Genomic DNA, 21,141 nt, shown 5'->3' with positions numbered 1-21,141 from the left:
GCTTCAGAAGTGCCAATCTACATAGGGTGCATCAGCAGCTATACAACAGTGTAAAGTGCAAGATCATGCACTTAGAGACTAACAAGAATTTTTGCTATAAGCTGGGGATGTATCAGTTGGAAGCAGGACTGGCTCCAACGTTTTTGCCGCCCCAAGCAGCGAAGCGATGAGAAAAAAAGAAAAAAAAGATAAAGCCGATCGGCAGCACTTCAGAGGGAGATCAATCATGCTGCTTCATTATTCGGCGGCAATTCGGCGGCGGGTCCTTCGCTGCATCTCTTCCTCTTCTGTGGCACTTCGGCAGCAGCTCTAAGAGGAAGAGAGGGACTGGGGGACCCACCGCCGAATTGCCACCGAAGACCCGGACGTGCTGTCCCTTTCCATTGGCCGCCCCAAGCTCCTGCTTCCTTCGCTGGTGCCTGGAGCCAGCCCTGGTTGGAAGTGACACAGGACGAGAAAGACCTGGGTATATTGCTCGATCACAGGATGACCATAATCCACGAATGTGATGCAGCCAAGAAAAAGGCTAATGCCATCCTAGAATGCAATCCCAGCAGGATATTTCCACTAGAAATAGGGAAGTGTTATTACCATTATACAAGGCACTGGAATACTGTATGCAATTCTGGTCTCCTGTGTTTAGGAAATATTAATTCAAACTGGAACAGGTGTGGAGAAGAGCTACTAGGCAGAGGTGCAAGTAGATTTTAACTTACTGGTACAGCGACTTATGGGAGAGACACAAATGGGGGGCACCAGCTAAAGAGGGGGGAAGTGACCTCACCACGTGACTCCTCCCCGCCTCGCCCCCAGCCCAGGGCCCCGTGCTCTCCCCGTCTTCTCCCCATCCCATGTTACCTGGGGAGGTGGGAGGAGGAGCTCTGTCCTCTCGCTGCGCCGGCTCCCCCTGGCATTTGGCTGCTCTTCCTGGCAGCCAGGCTCCTGAGCCACTCCCGGATGCTGCCTGGTGCAGCACAGCAGCTACCTGGGAGAGTGCCTGGCTCTCCTAGGCAGCCGCTGCACTGCACAGGGCAGCATCCCAGGCAGCATGGCTGGAAGAGGAGAGGCTCTAGCCTTCCAGGCTGGCCCTGCCCCTTCCATTCCCTGCCTGGGCCGGCAGGGGCACTTGAGCCTGGAGAGGGTCACTTGACCCTTTGTGTCCCTCCCACCAGTCACCACGCCTCTCACAAAAAATGTTCCCTAACTAGAGCCCTGCATGGATACAAATTTATACCTGCGAATGCGGATATCCACAGATAGAAATTGGTATCCACTGAATCGCAGGGCTCTCCCGGGAATCGCAGTGGTGAAAGGAACAGAATGTGGGGCCATAGTGCGGCCCCACACCAGCAGGTCCTCTGGCATGACTATACCATCCTCAGCCCTTCCACGCAGCTGCATCTCCTGTCTGGGGTCCGGACAGCCCTGCTGGAGGACAGGACTGGGGGGTGGGGCTGTGAGTGGTACAGCCGTGCCGGAGGAGTTGCCAGTGTGGGGCTACCTGGCAGCCCCATGTTCTGCTCCTTTCGCCACTGCAATTCCCAGGAGAGCCCTGCAGTGTTCAGCAGATACCAAATGTGTCTTTCTGGTACGCGTACTGGCAATAAAATTCTTAATGGTATGGCATAGCTGACCATACCGGCTTACTTGCACCACTGCTACTAGGATAACCAGAGGAATGGAGAACCTACCTTATGAGAGGAGATTTAAGGAGCTTATTTTGTTACCCCAAGAATAGACTCAGGGATCCCAGAGTAGACCTCCTATTGCTTATCTGGGTTCTCAAGATCTTGACCTATTAATCTGTTCCTGCAAGGTGAAAGGAGGGGGCCTGCCCTAGTAGAATTGCCAGCGTTTACCAAGGATTTTCCTATGCCTTCAGGAAACTCCCAAGAACAGATTAGATCTGTTCACCCCTGTGAGGACATGGATACAGCCCTCTGCTCAAAGCAGTACCCAAGCAGTACTTTTCCAAAACAAATTATTTTCTTTATTCAATGTAACCAATCTTTCCTAATACAATTAATCTAAACATAAATCCCTTAGCACAGGTATACAAGATAAAGTACTCAATATTGTAATGTTATACAGTTGGAATGGCTTAAGTGATTATGTTCTGCACATGGTGATCGGTCATATGCAGGACACTGGCAGTAATCTTAATAAACTCTAAATTTTATACATAGTAACAAACACACACACCACAGACACTCATCTTTATTATCTTAAGTATGCACATTCTTAACCCTATTTCTATTCTATAACGTATACTATAGCTAGCATGCTTATTCTCTGTAGGCTTCTCTCCCTCCGTTCTGTTAGGGTCCTTCCGCTCTGTCCCAACAGCACTGCTGCTGTTGCTGTCACCCTGCAGTTGCTTCTGCTGCTTCTGATTCCTTCATTCTTTAGGTTTCTTCTGATTTTATTTGGTTCTCCTTCTTCTCTTGACTTGATTGACTTTTACCTGCTTGCTTTCTGTCTTTTATACAATTATTGGCCTATTCTGATTGGCTTCTCAATCCTATCATTAGCATATCCATCCTCCAATCATCTTTAACCCCTTGCTGATTGGTCCATACTTATAGACCAATCACAACTGCAAAACCTAGCTGTCAATCAAAGCTGTTACACAAGTTTTAGTATTATAGGATGTTTACTATTATGGGATGGTGACCCTCACCTAGTTTTGGACTGAGCATGCGTGACTCACCCCTCTCTGCAGTGTTGGAATGACCTTTACCTAACCTTGGTCCACATCTGCCTACCAACACACTAGTTATAGGCTAACCTGCTTAAATTGCCAATTCACTGACCTTGGCTGTGTGCCAACGTTGTACACACACTTATATTACCAAACTTTAAAATATAAACCATCACCTATTTCTTTAGTATATGCTTAATTGTTAACTTACGCTCCTTAATGTTATGGTCTACCACTGCCACCTCATTTCTTACCAATTTAGTTACTTTTATTTCAGTTCTTCCCCTATTTTCAGTCAGTGGTGGCAAAGCAATGTTCTCAGTGCTGTGCTTAAGGAAACAAACTAGAGCAGCTCAAGATCTGTTCGGATCAATTTAGCCTAACAAAACAAAGGCTGAGAGGAGATATGATTGCTCTCTACCAATACATCAGAGGGATAAATACCAGTGAGGGAGGCGAGTTATTTAAGTTAAGCATCAATGTTGACACAAGAACAAATGGAAGTAAACTGACCAGCAGCAAGTTTAGGCTTGAAATTGGATGAAGATTTCTAACCACCAGAGGATTAAAATTCTGGAGCAGCCTTTCAAGGGGAGCAGTGTAGGCAAAAAAACCTAACTGGTTTCCAGACTGAGCTTGATAAATGTATAGAGAATGGTATGATGTGATTGCCCACAATAGCATGTGGCCCATCTGCAACTGCTAGTAGGAAATATCCCCAACAGCTGAAGATGAGACACTAGATGGGGAGGGCTCTGAGATACTACAATGAATTCTTTCCTAGGTGTCTTCTGGTGGGTCTTGCCAACATGCTCAGGGTCTAACTGATCACCATATTTAGGATCAGAAAGGAATCTTCCCCCAGGACAGATTGGCAGAGACCCTAAGTGGGGTTTGTTTTTCTTCCCCTTCCTCTGCAGCATGGCAGGGGCAGCAGGTTTGTTTATTTTTTGGTGGTGCCCAAAAGGGGTCCAAGTCCAGCCAAGCAGCAGTGAAGATCCAGTGACACCAGTTCATGCTACCTGAGGATCTGGCCCAGACACTTTGGCTCTGGTTACACTACAGAAACTTTCATAAAAATGTCTACTGTTGCCGTCACCAGTCCAATTACAGCACTGTTAGCAGTGCTGGGATCCCTGGGCTAGGTGGGCTGTGGCCATGGTTGCTGTATGCAACTCCATATCCTGTAGCACTGCTCCCAGCACCGGCCAGCATGTCTGATCTCAGCCTTTCTCTCCCTCTCCCTAGGGTGACCCTACGTCCAGTTTTGGCAGGGACTGTTCCTTTTTTAAGCCTTGTCCTGGCGGTCCTGACTTTTTTTTTTCAAAAAGAGGCATTTGTCTGGTTTGCTCCTGCGTGCCAACGGAGAGGCAATAGCCTCGTGTGGGGGGCAGGGAGCACCTCGGAGTCCCGTTTTCTCTTTGGGAAATATGGTCACCCACCCCTACCTCTCGATCTCTCCTGCTCCCCCCACACCCCTCCCCTTTCCCCGCCCCGCCCTCCTCCACACTCTCCCTTTGCTTCCCTCCGCCCCGCCCCGCTCCCTCCGATGGGGTCCTCCGGCCCCTAGGGGGAACTCTCCGCGCCACCTCCCCTTCCCGGCCGGGCAGGGTGTCCGTTCCAATGCCTGATTACAAGCCGCGCCGCACGGCTGCCCTTCGGCGCGTTTCCTGGGGCAGGGCCGGGCCCTGTGCGCGGCGACACGGTGGTGGCTGATAGCGGGAAACAGGCGCTACGAGGCAGCCCCATCAGACGCAGGACCCCGGTCCTACTGTGCCGCGCCGCTTGGCTCTGGACGCGGTGGGCCAAGATGTCGACGAAGAATTTCCGAGTCAGCGACGGGGACTGGATTTGCCCGGACAAGAAGTGAGGGGGGCCCGGGAGCCCCATGGACGGGGGGTGCGGACCGCGGGGCGCCATGGACGGGGAGCGGGGCCCCAGGGCCCCCGGGGGGCGGGGTTCGGGGGAGCGCAAGGTCCTCGAGTTTTCTTCGTACAGGGCACAGGAGGCGCCGTGTGCGGGGCTGTTACTTGTCCGGGGGCCATAGGCCGCTGGGGACGGATGGATGATGGGGCAGGTCCCCGGCGGGAATCTCTGCTGCCTCAGGCTGGTTTAGTGGGGCCCGACATATGAATAACGCCCTTTATAGCAGCGCCCTTCAACTCAAAGGCCTCCCCGCGCGGGAGGCTCAACTAATCTGCTGGCTGCACCCCAGGGTCACTTCGCTCTCGGGGCGGTGACACGATGGCAGCTCTGCCCCACACACTGCAAAGAAAGCGAATGGGCCCTGATCCCGCAGCGTGTTCTGCGTGGGTGCACCCAGGCCCGTGTGCCGCCTCAGAGCCCGGTCGCTGTCGGTAGGGCTCTGTAGGTGCAGGGGTGTGCCCGAGCAGAAACACTGCAGAATCAGAAACGTAAACTGGAAAATGACATGGCTATAGGAGTACAGGGTACTTAAAATCTGCAATGAAACCCAACAATCCTTCAATCTTATATATAATTCTTCCGTTAGGTTCCAGTATGTTTGAGGAAACATTTAATAAGAAAAGTTAAATATTTACCCAGGGTGCCAACTTTTGCCGGGTGTTTACAGTTAATGAAGGGCAGGGCTTTGGAGCTGTGCTCCGGCTCCGCTCCAGGCAAAAATCTGCCTTTCCACGGCTCCGGAACTGCTCTGCGCTCCAGTGCTGTGCTCTGCTCCAAAGTCCTGAATGAAGGGCCTAGTGCTATTACTGTGAAGCAGTAGAATCTTGACAAAATAAAATTGCCAGTGGCCTTTGTTTTTTTTGCTGGTCTGAAATGTGTATTTGTACAACAAAAGGAAAACTAACCACCCTGTTACAAACAGCTAATTTATTTCCGAAGTTAGAAAACAAAAAGTCACTGTTAAAGTTTCTTTGAGTTTCTATAGCAGTTTTATTTTAGCTACAAAAATTAAACTACCAACATTAAAATCGTTCAAGCTGGGAAAATGTCATGATTCATTTTGCAAAGCAAAGAAAACTTTATAGGATTTTTCATCTTTAAAACATTTTCCAAATATTAATTGCTATCATCTTTATCCTCTCCCCATTTTAAAAAAACTGTTAATTGCCATTCATAAGAATATATTTCTTTTTTCAGGTGTGGAAATGTTAATTTTGCTAGAAGAACCAGCTGTAACAGATGTGGTCGAGGTGACTATCTTTCCAGTTTAGATTTCCCTTCTCTCATATTCCCCCCAAAAGAATGAAATGTTCCATCTAAGAAACTTTTTGAAAATTATTTTGTTGAATCTGTTTTCAGAAAAAACAACTGAAGCCAAAATGATGAAAGCTGGAGGGACTGAAATAGGGAAGACGCTTGCTGAAAAGAGCCGTGGCCTGTTCAGTGCTAATGATTGGCAATGTAAAACGTATGTTGGTTTTGAAACTTTAATATTATTCCTGCCATAAACATTTTTAATTGACTAAAAGGTCATGTATCTTGGATATTTAACTCAGTCAGAATCAATGTGGCTTTTAGTGAGTAGGCAAGAGAAATTGGGACCTCCTTTTTTTTAATACTTTTTAAAATCGGTTTGTATGTTTTCACATTAGATTAATTTTCATTTAGTTTTTTTCTGGACAACAAATATTTAATCAATATGACTTTGGACAGACAGGATGGTCTTTTGATTATAGCACAGGATTGGAAGTGTGTGTTCCGTTCCTGATCTGAGTGAAAAACTTCCTGTGTGACTGTAGGTTACTTCACAGCACAGGCTAATGTGTGTGTGGATCTTTTAAAAAAAGAGATGGGGGTGGGAGAATAAAACTTACTTCATAGTGACTTTGTGAAGTTTCAAAAGGTGCGAAAGAAGGGCAAAGTACAGCGAAATTATGTTTTTCCACAAACGCCACATGTGAATACTTGTATTGTTTGAAACTTTTATGGAAACAGATTTTTTTTATATATACCCTGATTTTACGAAGAGCCTCGTATCTCCTGAGACCCTCTTTATTTTGATTTATGAATTCAGTCTTTGTTAATCTACATAAAATTTCCAATCTCTGAAACCTGTACTTATTAGAATATTTTTCCATCTCTAGAAAATGCTAATAGAATTCTAGTTGACATTTCTATTTCAACTTTACAACTTGCACTTGCCCCTGTGTTCCTACAGATTGCATCCATGCGCTCCTATTTTTCACCCTCTAATTCTTGTCCTTTTCCCACTATTTTCCAATCTTCTTCTGTTTTCTTCCATCTCTACTGCCTTTTTTAAATAAGCCAAGCACCTTTCCCCAATATATATAGAACCCTTGAAAAAAAGTGACAGGTAAAAATGACTTTTGTACAGTTATAATGTGAAAGTTCCTTTTATGCCCAAATATATGCTATTTTATTACTATAATATGATATAGATATGTGCATGTATATGCATTTTAAGCTTGATCATAGCTGTGCCTTTCTTGGGGCTGACTACTTGACTCATGCATGTGATCCTTATGCGGGCAGAATTCCTATAGACTTCTCTGGGAGTTGTGTGTACATAAGTACTGTAAGAGTGGGCCCTGATGATGTTACAATTACCTATTTGTTTAGTAGTGAATTTAAACCACAGCTAATCAATATCAATTGATTTCATTCTTTTCTGGAGTATGTTGCCTAATTCCCAAGCTCTTTAACTTGAAAAAAATGTTGCATCTTTACACTTACTTTCTTTTCCCTCCCCTACTAAAGTTGTGGCAATGTGAACTGGGCCAGGAGATCAGAGTGTAATATGTGTAATACTCCAAAGTATGCAAAACTGGAGGAAAGGACAGGTAAGATAAATTTGCTTTTTTAAATACTCAGTTCTTTTCATAAACTTTAGAAATCATAACATAACTTAAATCAAGTGGTCATTTTTAATAGGCATCGCAATGCTATCTAGTCTTCCTCTTGCATATCCCATCCTTGTAAGTCTATATACGTGCTAAGTATTACTAGTATGTAAAGTACAAGTGTGATAGTGGTTCACCTCAGGAAATCCTCTAAGGTCATTCACTTTAAACCACTTTCTCAGTTTTCATGAAGATACAGTATTAAAACAAATTCTTAAATAAATTTCCAACAGATTATGTTTAAGCCCAGGAAATGTTATTTTTGAATTTCTGATATGTAACCATAGAGTCCATCTACACTAGACTTATAAGTCAGTAGTAGGTTACAGTCATGTTTTGGATATAATAAAGTCCAATCTGCATAACAAAACGGAACCACATTATAACTAGGTCAGGGTTGTAGCCATGTTGTAACTGGAACTGATTGGGTTGTAATTGTGTAGACGAGCCCAATAAGTATTACATGGTCAGGGAATTGATCTGTTTTAGTATTCTGTCACTTCTAAAATTAGAAGCACAGAACTTAATTTATTCCTCATAGAGAAAAGTACAAAATACAGTTTTCTATTTCTTTCACAATTCTATTAGTTTATTTTTAGGAATAAATAGAATAAACAGTCATGTTGACCAGTCGTATATATTGAAAGTACATGTAGCACAGTGCATTTTTATTACTTACAAATAACTATAAATTATAGCTGAAATTAAAATTGAAAATTAAAATAAGTAGTTTTGAGCTCCCAGCAGATATTCAGAAATGGTGAAATATGTTGGGGACTCTAAACAGTTGAACAAAATACATGTTGGGTTTGTGTGTTGAGCATTTTTTAAATGTGTTGCTACCTTTATAGAAAACATTCACTGTAGAAGCCATTCTGATCAGGTTTGGGAAGAGAAGGCTGGCTCACTAATGTCTTTTTTACTAAGGATACTTGAATGAAAGGATCTCTGTTTTAAAAGTTCATTTTTTTGTGTGTGCTAATTATTCCCCCTTTGTAGTTGTCATTCTCCTTTTTGCGGGGCTATATTTGGCTGCTTTAGTGATATTTGTTGTGTCAAAATATCTGCTAGGATTTCTAATGGCAAGAACAGTTATTTTGGAAATGGCACGAGCAATGAAGAATGAGGAGTTTAATGGAAGTTCAAGTTTGTTATGATAGTTGGGTATATACCATTGAAGGGGCAATTTTAATGTGTTTACTAGCAATCATTTCAAATGGAATGTGATAAATTATGTGATAAATAACCTTAAGGCTTCACTTTATAAAATATTTCCTGTATGCAACAAAAAGCAGTAACAAAATTGTGGTTGAAGCAGAAATGTGCTTGTAGCTGAAATTGTGCTTGAAGCAGAAATGTCAACTCTGTGATATTCCCTTTTCCTCTGCTTTCCTTCTGAAATAACCTATAAATGTAGGGTTAAACAAAATGTGCAAAAAAATGTTTTTTTGGGGATTAGATTATCTCCCATGCCAAATTTGCCTGGCAAATCTATAGAGTGTCAGGGAGTCTGTTTCAGCTTCTTGATTCTCAGGCCCACTCTTGATCGTATTCAACTTAAAACTGCTAGCAAGGAGTATTAAATTCCACTTCTGCGTTATGGGCTATAATGGACCCTACATCATGGAAGTATGGCAGTGGTGGAACAGAGCCCTCTCTGCCCTGACATTCCCTGTGGGTCAGAAGGAGAGGCAGGGTCTGGCTGCAGCCCAGATGCTTCAGCAGCGTGTTCTCCTACACAAGAGGGATTCTCTGCTGGACATTTGCAGCCTGATTATGTCTCCTTTGTGACACTTGGCCCTTAATTAGCTAAACAGTTGCAGTGGGATGTATTTCTTTAATTTAGCAAAGGTTACCTCAGTTTCTCAATTAGATATGTAAAAACTATTTTTGATACACTTGTGTGAGAACAGTTCAATGTCTACTTCCCTTCAGATTGCATAACATTCCTGGTGTAGGTTTCATGATAGCTTATACATCTAGAAACATCTTCTATTGGATTTTAATCAGATGTAGCATAATAAAAGTATTTACCAAAGACTTTGTATTTAGTGTAATTGAATTTACACAATATAAGAGGTTATCTAGGACATTCTTATTTTACAATTTGCAGGATATGGAGGAGGTTTTAATGAAAGAGAGAATGTTGAGTATATAGAACGTGAAGAATCAGATGGGGAGTATGATGAGGTAAGATTATGTATAATTTTATTACATTGGAGGAACATAAGTTAAAGTGAAGAGATTTGTGTTAAGAGCACATATCTGGCAGGGACGTCTGGCTTGAGAAACTAACTCATGGTATATCTACGCTGCAAGCACTACAATGGACACAGCTGCAGTTATGCCATTGTGGTATAGACACTTCCTGCAGCGAGGGAAGGGGGTTTTCTGTTGCTGTAGTAAATCCACCCCCTCGAGATGCTAGGGTCCACGGAAGAATTGTTCCATTGACCTAGCTGCTATCAATAGTGGGGTTCAAGCTTTGACCTAGCTGCAACTACCTTAGGTTGATCTAACTACATCCCTCTGTGCATGAAATTTTTCACAGCCTGAGTGATGTAGCTACGTCGACCTAAGTTTTAGGCGTAGACCAAGCCTCAGCCACCCAGGCTGTATAAATCTTTTAAATTACGGCTTTTGCCAATTCATATGTGAAGCAGAATTGGTGTTGAATCTGGAAAGTTGTGGGGGTAAACTTCTAAAAATGAGTTAAAATTTAAATTGGTAGGAGTTAACTGTGGTTTATGTTTCATTAGTTTAACTGCTTACAAGATCTGCTTTAGATTTCCTATGCTATTTTCTTTAGGGTGCTCATACTGCTTCCCAAATATACTGAAGTCTTTATAAAGCAGTCTTGTAAAGCACATACTGTTTGATTGCATCCACATTTTTGATGAATTTATCAGAATATAGACATTGTGATATGTCTTTCATTTTAGATCTACAGTAGGTTTTTGCTGAGTACTTTTTGGTCATTCAACTAAGATTTCATGGTAGAAATTTGCCTTCTCTGTCTCCACACATAGCAATATTTTTTTTTATTTGTAATTAAAGCAGGGCTTTGGAGCTGTGCTCCGGCTCCAGGCAAAAACCTGCAGCTCCACTGCTCCGGAGCTGCTCTGGGCTCCAGCTCTGGGCTCCACTCCAAAGCCCTGAATTAAAGTTGTTTTTACTATTTTTCACTTTTTCCCATGAGTCTTACAAAAGTCTTAGTTCATTATAGTCTTTTCATGTTAGCTAGTAGGCGGCTGCTTGTTTAATATACTGTAATTAGTATTACTTGTGTTGGAGTGGGCGGAAACAAAGCATGTGTCACTCACATTATTTATTTGCAATTAGTTTGGTCGCAAAAAGAAAAAATACAGAGGGAAGCCAGTTGGGCCTGCATCTATCCTGAAGGAAGTAGAAGATAAGGAATCTGAAGGGGAAGAAGAGGAGGATGAGGATGAAGATCTTTCCAAGTATAAATTGGATGAGGTAAAATAGTTCTTGTTCTTTGTTACTGCTAACGTACTATGTTCTTACTAAGTGAGATTGGCCTTAATTCTTAGCTGCTTGTAAATCAGTATTGTTATACAATACATAAGTTATAAGTAAGAATGATACACTCTCCTAACCTCTGTATGCGTATTGGAGTGGGATATGTGTGTATTGGAAGAATGCATGAGCTAAGGAGTGTTTGTCAGCCTGAACTCTGTATTTGTTGCTTTGAATGACTGCAGTCAGAATCTTATCACTTAAACTTACATTTATATTTTAACTTTGGGAACAGAATTAATCATTGTAAGAAATATATGTTTATATAGGCTGTCTTAATAGGTAGATCCAGTAGATTATGGTGAAAATGCACACTAACATCTTTTTGAATTACCTACTGCTGCACTATTTCTGATGTTTTCGAAATATCTAAAACAAATGTCAACATGGACTAGACATGTTCCAGATGTCTTCTGTTAAATGATGCTGGCTTTATTTTTAGCTATAAAATTGAAATAAATATCCTCCTGATCTGCAGTTTTGTTTTTAATACATAGTGATTGTTAAATATTAGTTGTTCCTTTTAGGCCATGATCATGAAAAGACTTGTGCACATGTTTACTTTTACACATTGACCAACAAAATCAGTGGGACTTCTCAGAGTGTAAAGTTATGTGAGGAATTTGCAGAATTAGACCTAAGTTTGGTAATGGGATAGACTTCCTCTGAGCCTGAGACTTCTGCCAGACATCTGCCCAAAATAAAGCTGTCTCTCATTTTTTTAAGACAGTCACAGAACTGTAATACAAATGCTGGCATTATAATTCACTACCTAACTTTTTAGTTATTTAGTCATTCTGCAGGTTTTTGAGGATCACTTTTTTCCGTCCTATTTTATTGCTGTTTCTGAAATTATTTTTATGTAGCTATTTGATTTTTAACAAGCTGCACTCAATGCTTGAGATTTTTTTGTTATCTTAACAAAAGATTAAAAAATGGATTTGTAAAGATTGGCATAAGCTCCAAATAAAGTACAGAACAAGAGCAAGTAAAAACTACTACTCCAAATGAAAACAGTCTAAAATGTAATCCTGTTTTCTGCATATTTTCTTCATATTTAAGTCTCCACACCTAACTAACAGTCTACATTTTTTCAGGATGAGGATGAAGATGAGGCTGATCTCTCAAAGTATAATCTTGATGCCAGTGAGGAAGAAGATGCTAATAAGAAAAAGAAAACCAACAGGCGCAGTCGCTCTAAATCTCGATCTTCCCATTCACAATCTTCATCGCGCTCATCCTCCCACTCAAGCTCAAGGTCTAGGTCAAGGTAAACGGGTACAGGTCAAGGGTAACGCCAGGCAAAATGTCAGTATCTAACTTCTTTTTTTACATCTTTTTTTCTTGATTGACTTATAGTTTCAGTTAATAATGTGACAGTTTTATATATTCAGTTTACACAGGTAGATTACATTTTTATAGTGGCCTTTTGTAGCGCCACAGTTTTAAAAGTAAGGGCTTCTTTTAGTTTGTCACTTTGCTTTCAGTGAGTTAACGTTTCAGCTGTATCTGTAACCAATATGGCTTATAAAAACAGGAAAACTAGTATGTTTTCAGAACTAATTGTAGTCCTTTTGGCTTGCTATTGAGTAGTCACATTTAATGTTAGATGCTTTTTTGGAAGTACTGAGGATTGTTGGGAGAAAAGTAGATAAACTGGGAGTAAAGTAGGAGGTAATGCAATCAGAGCAGATAAAGTAGAAGGCCACTATTGGAAAATGCCTTGACGGTGAAGATGATAAACTTGAGTTTCATGTGGTAGAAAAGGGGAAGTCAATGGAGGGATTAAGATGATTATGATGTGGTTAGAGCATCAGGCAAGGAAGATGATCTTAATTGAGTTAAAGAGTTTGCAGGGTCTACATGGATCTCAGTGAGGCCAGATAAAAGCTGTAATTTGCACATTTAAGCGAACACAGAAAAGCTTATTCTCAAATCAGTAGTGAACCAACCATTTAATAAACACATAATTTTATTAGTTGGTTAAAAAAAAATCTCTATTTCTTAAGCTCCTTAATACTAACAAATGTAAGATTAACACGTAGATATCTAACTAGTAGTAATATAACTAAGAATTAGTTATTGTGGGAGGAAGCTTATAATTTGACCACAATAAATTGCCAAAGTGGAAACTTGGTGAATAGCCTCTTGATTTAGGAGAATTTGCACCCACAGAAAAAATCCATTAGGATGGTCTCAAGTTCTTGGAGTTAAAAAAAAAAAAAAAAAAAACTTTTTTACACTTAAACTGCTTCTCTCTTTAAAATATCAGCTATTTTGCCAGACTTTAAGGTAAGTGAGGCACACTTTGCTTTTGTCTCTGAAGTGGCCAGGATTTCAAATATGTGAAAATTAGCTTTCCTTTTTCATTTTTGTTAGAATGTGTATATTAAATGTTTTACTTGGCCTACATGACAGCACATTGCCCCTGCACCTTCCATCAAAACTCATTTGCTAAGTGCACCATCCTTGCCTGACTTTTTTGAACCCTCTACTGAATTCCCCTTTTCCACTTCATAAAGTTTCTTCTATACAGAATGCCCTCCATGAACAGATCCATAGGTCACTATCCTTTCCTTGAAATGCCTCCATAAGGCCCACATAGGCTAGAGTGCCTACAAGAAGCTAACCAAATACTATTGGCAGAGCTGATTGGCACTTGCCAATTTGTTTATCAAAAAACACATTTTGATAGTACACCTCTACCCCGATATAACGCTGTCCTTGGGAGCCAAAAAATCTTACTGCGTTATAGGTGAAACTGCGTTATATTGAACTTGCTTTGATCTGTCGGAGCGCGCAGCCCCCTCCCCCCTCCGAGCGTTATATCTGAATTCGTGTTATATCAGGTCGCGTTATATCGGGGTAGAGGTGTACGTTTCATCTCTCTTCTTACGCCCTTCATCTTAGAGTCTGAGCTCTGTGAGGCAGGGACTGTGTCATCCTGTGTGAACTGCACCCACTGCATGGGAGCTACTGGAATGCAAATAAGATTATCTGTCATATTTTTAAAAAAATAATAGAAACTACAGTCAGCTCAGATGAAGGGTCAAACATAAATTCACAACCCTCAAAGTTGATGAAAAGTAGTTTAATTTATTTTGTGTTTCCTGGGATTTCCCAGTTTTGGGTGGAATCTTGTCACGGATACTTCAATACATATTCACAACATTGGGCTGAGTCTTCATTTAATTAAACATAAATGTGTGTTCAAAGGGTTTTGAATTCTCCTTGAAGTTTTTGTTTTTTAGAAACCTAAATCTTATCTTGCTAAAAATAAAAGTGCAGGCTATTCTTGTTCTGCATAATATGATGAAATAGAGACATTGGTAACAATATTTATTGGGCGTTATGGAATTAATTTACCAAATAGTGCCAGAAAAGGTTACTAAAATTTGATATGCCATGTCTTCTCTTCAAAATAATTACAATTATACCAGACTTGTAGTACTGTACTCTTGCGGCTTGCATTTTAAGGAGACACCATCAATTTGAAAATTGCATTAGTTTAAAAAGTTACAAGTAATGCCTGAGGTTTCCGTAAATTAGCAAAAAAATTTACTCTTGTGTGTGCATTGTGCCTTTTATACAGAGGAAACAATGAGACTGATTATAGGCAGTTTCACACTTGCTGAAAAGAGCCTTCTAAATATCAACAAGTGAATAACAAATCTTAACACTTTTTAAATCATTTGTTTAAGAAATGTTCATGATAGTGTATTTGGAGTACTATATCAGATACTAGGACTCCTAATTTAATACACTTCTAAAAATCCAAGCTGATGGTGTCCCATTAAGGTGCAAATTACAAGATTTGGGTTGGATTCATGAAATAGTTAAAGGGTAAGCAATCATTTTATTAACTTTACCAAATAACTGCTACCCTACTTTGTCTGCTGTCACAATTTAACTAATAGTTCTAATGACAACTTTAAATATCTTAATAGGAAGCCATTAATAAAAACCTTAACTTATATATTGGAAATTCTTACTAGAATTATCTATCAACAGTTGAAAGTAAATAAATAACTTCAATGTACAATCTGGCAAAATTTTAAAGACCAAATAGTCTTTCATGAATCTGGGCCCAAATACTTTAATGTATGATAAATAGCGGCATCTGCATATTGTTAAAAACAAATTATGAAAGAAAATGAATATTAATTTTTGAAAAGTTCCAAATACTAAGAACTAGTATTTCAGATGCTCGTATGCATTGATCAAAATTCTAGATGTAATTTTACAATAATCATGTCTCATAAGGCTGTTTAAGTATTGGAAAAAATCCTCCATGTTGTTTCAGGTCCCATTCAAGAAGCTCTTCCAGTTCCAGATCAAGATCTCGTTCCACTTCCAGAGAACATTCTAGATCTCGTGGGTCGAAATCAAGGTGAATGAGGTAGCTTTCTCTCTGCTTTGCAGAGAGAAATTAAAAGGGTAGCAGAATTGATTGCTTGTTTGTTTCTCTAAAAAACTATTTTGACTTAACTCATTTTCAGCATGGAAGTCAGTTGTTTCCAGGTCCAGTGTTCCAAGGAGTTACCACTATTAAATGAAATAATTATTCTTGAAAATGCAAGTTTGTTTTTTTTATGAGACTATTTTTAAAAGTCTGGTCTAAAGCTAGGCAAGTGGATAATCCTATGTCTGCAATATGTCAAAGCAAGAGAATCTGAATGCATATTTTTGCTTAAAATAATTCTAGCAACTTTATTTACTGTTTCCTCTGGCACTTAAGTGTGAAATATTAGAAGATGTGCTATACTCTTATTTTGTATATGTTGGTAATGTATGTGCTCCCCATTAGACAAAACTGTTGAAACTTTATTGTAAACGTGGGGGAAATATGTGAAATCACTGATCAATTACTCATGTAAGTAACCCACTGAAGTCTGAGATTACTCACATGTGGTCAAGGCAAGCAAGACTTGGTCCAGATTTTCTGGATATACTCATTAAAGATGATTTAGCTGGTCTTTTTGTATCGCAATTATTGAACTGTGCATGGCAGCCAAAGCTAGCAAGTAGTCCTTGTGATGAGTTCACTGAGGCTTCCTGTCGACAGAAGTTTTTGCAGTAGACTGCAAATCCACCTCTTTTTTCCATTCCTGGAGAGGTGTGAAACAAGTGGGGCAGGGCATCTAAAATTAGTTTTGCATCCCTTGTGTAGCACAAACCTCTTGAGTATCCTCATTTAAGGGGTGGAGTATAAGCAGGGATTCCATTATCTCCTAAAGAGAAAACCGTTGAATGCTCCATGCAGCCTCTATGGGTATCTTACAGCAGCATGTGAACTCCCCTCCCCATCTCTCTGACCACAGTATAAATAGTGTAGATAGTGAACGCTTGGAAAAATAAAGATACACCTGACACTCATAGTACATACTTTACACAGCTCTCTACACACCAAAGCATTACCTCCCCATCTACACTGTTGTTTTTAGCAGTGTAGTGTAGGGAAAGACTTCGTCAGTGGGGAAAGGCTCTGCTGCTGGAACTTTCCTCCCCTGCTGGGGAAGACTCCAACAGTGGACTGAGAGGCTCCAGCAACTCCCTGTAGTAGGGGAAAGGCTCCAGCACCAGGGAGCTGCTGGAGTCTTGCCCCACCACAGTGAAAGACTTTGGGAGGAGGGAAAGGCTCTGGCAGGGGGAAGGCAGTGGGGAAAGGTTCCCACTGCCTCTCCCATGCCAGAGCCTTTCACTGCCCCATGTAGCTACATACTGCAGTGTGGATGCATCCTGCTTTTCACTGTGGCATGGAGCTACACTTACCCTACATGCTGCAGCCAGTGGTGTGCAGTGTGGATGTATCTTATGAAACAGTTCTTTAGCTGCTCTGAGGGAAGGATTACTCCCTTATTCCACTCATTTGCCCAATGTCCATATTGGCTATATTTGTCCTGGGCATTAGTCTGAATTTTAGCCTAGTGAGAATTGCAACTGGTATAAAGTTAAGTAATAAAAGACAAAGCAAATTATTATTTGACATCCCATTGATACTGAAGCAACAAGTTCAGAACAAGTTATTTTTAGGGTACAAAATTGGTTTAAAAACAGGATTTCAGACCTCCTTGTCTATTAAATTGCTTAACATTTGTGAGTACTTTATTATTTACAATGAAGATTGTGAAACATTTCTGCAGGTTTGATATCTGAAAAAGTACTGTCACCAAATCCTCTTTGTCTGGTGGATTTAACATTGGGCTTGGAAATAGAATTTAGGACCTCCTGACTTCATCACCTTTTCAAATCCACAAATATGATTTTTTTTTCATGAGAAAGTAGCTCATTTTTGTAAACATAAATGACGAAATGCCATGCAAGGTATTTTGCTAACATTTTTAGTTTATTAAAATTGCTTCAGTTTAGCAGAAATCTTGCAAACTCAAATAGGCGAATTTGGGTGGGGGGAATGGCCATTTTTGAAATTTCTTCCAATTTTAGTAATTTTTTTCATAGATTCATAGATTCTAGGACTGGAAGGTACCTCAAGAGGTCATCGAGTCCAGTTCCCTGCTGCATGGCAGGACCAAATACTGTCTAGACCATCCCTGATAGACATTTATCTAACCTACTCTTAAATATCTCCAGAGATGGAGATTTAGGCAGTTTATTTTTGAAGTAACCTTGGTTTAATGATCCACAATGGAATATGAGTGAAACATGATTTTAAATAGCTTATGTTAAATCTGTAGTTCTCCTACCTCTCACTTTATGGACTATACTACTTAGCACAAGTATAGTCGTCTTGTAGGCTGTCTCTCATCCTAATCTCCTGCAGTATGTTTAACAAAAAAGCTTAGTTCTGGAGAACACTGGGAAAAAGCTCCCAAACCACTGGTCAACAATACCATATTTCAAAAGCGTTACTTGAAAAATAAGTATTTTTATTGTTAAGGTAGAAGTTCTTATTGACTGTTAACTAAGAAGTAAGTATTAAAATATCCACAAATACATTTTGTAACATGTTGTGGCAAATCTTGTATTGAATGTTCTTTGATCTGAACGCTGTAGTAGACTTTTGCTGTCTTCTTTGTATTATGCACAAATTAAATCAAATTTATTTCTTAATCAATAAAGATCCAGCTCCAGGTCGCACAGGGGGTCTTCAACCCCAAGAAAAAGATCTTACTCAAGCTCTCGTTCATCATCTTCCCCTGAGAGAGGCAAGAAGCGGAGTCGCTCTAGATCTTCTTCGCCCGGTGATCGCAAAAAAAGACGATCGAGATCACGGTCACCCGAAAGGTTTGGGTTTATGTAGAATAAGAATGGGTGCATTTAAAATGTCTGTAATACACTTTGTGAAGAAATGAAATCAACTGGGAAAGGATTGAATTTTATCAGTTATTCATTTTGGTATTTAAAAATAGGTTTTCTGCCCTCCCTCTCCCAATTACCATGCTGCTTTTTAAAACAAATGTTTTAAAACATCAAAAAAAATCTTTCTTTGCAAAATCTCCTGTTAGGAGCATGTTCCATAGAAAAAGACCTAGATAACCATTGTTTCAGTGTTTGAAGGGGCTACTGTACTCCGTTGCTTGATTAATTTTCATAAATGAATACCGTGACATCAAGGAATTGTAAATTTAATATGAAGTGTGGTAAATTTAATACTAAAAAGTATAATACGTTAGTGAGCCTAAACAAAAGGTTTCAGATTATTTACATGTTCAGTTTATATACTAGCCCATCAAATAAATTAGTCTTCTAACTATTGTGGGTGTGAGTGATCAAATTAATTTGAACTTATTTCTTTGCATGCTTTCTCTGTTTGTATCTTACAGACGCCGCAGGTCGTCATCTGGATCTTCCCATTCTGGTTCCCGTACAAGTTCTAAAAAGAAATAATGTATTAAAGTTCACATTTAAAAAAAAAAAAATCCAGTCCAGTGCATGAAGCATATTTTTAAGAAGTTGGTGTCTTATTTGGTCAGAAGTGCTAAATCTGCTAGTAGAAGTGCATGTTTGTCCTTGCTTTCTGGGAAACTGCAGCTTTATTCATTCATTAAACAAAAAGTAAGGTAGCATTTTAAGCCATAAATTTTCCAGAGTAGGTGTGTACTTTTCATTATTCCATTTATCTCCTCAGATGTTGCATATTTGTATTGTTAAGCAATGTATAATTGGGCCCATGTATTTTAGTACTACCACATGGTTGGTTTGTTTTTTAATTTTTAGGGCTCCAACCTACTACATTATTTACCATTCCCTGAGCTGTGACTGGAGACAGGTTGATCTGTGTAGCCCCACCCTCCAAAAGCAAGCTGCCTGCACATAACCGCTCCTGAGCTTCTTTGATGCACTTTTGCTAGGACCATAGGAAATTACTACAATTCTAAGGCTAAAGTATCCCATACGGGGAGGTTTTAGGCCAGGCTTCCAATTTTTCTGTATTTAAACAAAAGTTGTGATGAGTGGCAGTTCTCTCATATTTAGTGCAGATGTCTGATTCCCACACCCAGTACTAGGTTCTGTAATGGGTGAGTGAGACTTCCCCTCTCCCAGCTTGAAGGCTTTTTGGATCATTAAGCACTCTTCTCCATAGCTGAGGTCTGTCTCAAAGCTGTAAGTCTCTATGGAGATTTAGCCTATTTGATCCTGTCGCAGCCAAGGAAAAGCTTGTTTTCTGCAGTAGGTTGCTGGGTGCAATTTAGTTTCCATGTGTATGAAGTCTGTGATCCTCTCTTAGAAAGGGGACAGTCTTGCATGGACTTATAATGCTAAAATCAACATTATGTAGCTACTTTTGAAGTGATGGGGACTTTATGAAACTAGTTTCTTTGGAGTTACAGTACAGGGTTGAAGCCTCTGCAAGCCACCAGTCAAAGATTAATTTGGGCTGGAGAGAGCTATTTTTTTCCACAGTAAATTTTACTTGTGGTAGATAAACTGCATAAGAAGCTCTCCTGAAATACAGATAAATCTGTGCTTCTAAATAAATGTGATCAAAGATCGTCACTGTCTCCCTAAACTTTATAAAATTTATGGCTTAAAACGCTTTATGAAATTTGTTTTACTAGCAATATCACATTAAAGCCTGGTCATTCTTGAGCTCCGTTTGGTTAAGAAAGATTTGTGTTAACAGTTATCTTCAGTGGCATCACAAGGTAAGTATGTTAAGGGAAAATAATGTTTTTTAAAACAAAAAAGCAATATATCTGTAATTATTTGAGTAGTAAAACTTTCAACATCTTTGGTAGTTGCTTTTATAAAATGAACTTCACAAGACAAACGGAGCAAAATTACATTCTGCTTTTCTTTTCTTTTTTTTATGACTTTTTAAGTTCCTTTTGGACTGATTTGACAGAGCAAAATGTTTTTGTTGTAGAAATATTTTGATAATCTTTTTGCAGAAAAAATTGCCCTGCAACAACTTCTTTATCGCTTTCTTTTATATCTGATTTCCTTGCTAAATGTAGTTTAGATTGCACAAGAACAGTTAGTCTCTTTTAACTGTGCCTCTGACTTCAGGAAAGTCTACCTACTAAATTGTAAAAATCAGATCTATTAGAAGATATGTTACCTTTTGGTTTATTCTTGTGCTTTGTATTAAAATTGTTGCTGTATTTAGATAAAAGTTTTTAAATTTAGCAAATGGTAGGCTACAGACAACTCTGAGGAAAATTATGGTTTCATTTGGCTTAGATAAAATGTACTAGGTCATTTAATGAAGAAATGATTCTGCAGACAAATGTAAATAAAGCCTGTGAGTCAATTATACAATGAGTGTTTCTGTTTAGACATGTAGAACAAATCTTTCTGTCTGCTGGCTCTCTTTAAACTTTCTGCAATGCTAAGCCTTTTTATTCTGTTTAAAATATCTGTGATGTAAGAAGAACTAGGAACTTAAAGGCAAAAGCAGTTAATCCAATCCCAGCATGTCTTGTAAAATACAAGTAATACCCATTCTTATTGAATAACTGAATAAAAAAAAAACATTGGGCTGTAGATCAGAATCAGGCCCTGTGACGAACTGGGACTGTTCTTACTGTGGTCTTTGAATGCTGACAGGGGAGTGTGGCTAGGATAGTCTGCATTGGGGGATGGGAGACT

General features: G+C 39.8%; 1 protein-coding gene across 2 annotated transcripts; it reads left to right on the top strand.

Moving 5' to 3' along the window:
- The first annotated feature begins 4,276 nt into the window (after nucleotides 1-4,276).
- ZRANB2 (zinc finger RANBP2-type containing 2) lies at nucleotides 4,277-20,808 on the top strand. Of its 2 annotated transcripts, none has more exons than XM_005285507.5 (10): nucleotides 4,277-4,567; nucleotides 5,825-5,877; nucleotides 5,987-6,095; nucleotides 7,406-7,488; nucleotides 9,662-9,738; nucleotides 10,891-11,028; nucleotides 12,186-12,358; nucleotides 15,392-15,478; nucleotides 18,169-18,333; nucleotides 18,873-20,808. In XM_005285507.5, the coding sequence occupies exons 1-10, from the start codon at nucleotides 4,512-4,514 to the stop codon at nucleotides 18,934-18,936; spliced, it is 1,005 nt and encodes a 334-aa protein (XP_005285564.1). In that variant the 5' UTR covers nucleotides 4,277-4,511; the 3' UTR covers nucleotides 18,937-20,808. The 2 variants fall into 2 exon arrangements, with proteins under 2 accessions (XP_005285564.1, XP_023965002.1); XM_024109234.3 differs by having other exon boundaries at nucleotides 4,480-4,600.
- Nucleotides 20,809-21,141: the final 333 nt, after the last annotated feature.

The sequence above is a fragment of the Chrysemys picta genome, chromosome 8, assembly GCF_011386835.1.
Source record: "Chrysemys picta bellii isolate R12L10 chromosome 8, ASM1138683v2, whole genome shotgun sequence".
NCBI classification, from domain to species: domain Eukaryota; kingdom Metazoa; phylum Chordata; order Testudines; family Emydidae; genus Chrysemys; species Chrysemys picta.
Note: the sequence above shows the minus strand (reverse complement) of the source record. Positions and strands in the feature narration are given on the sequence as shown.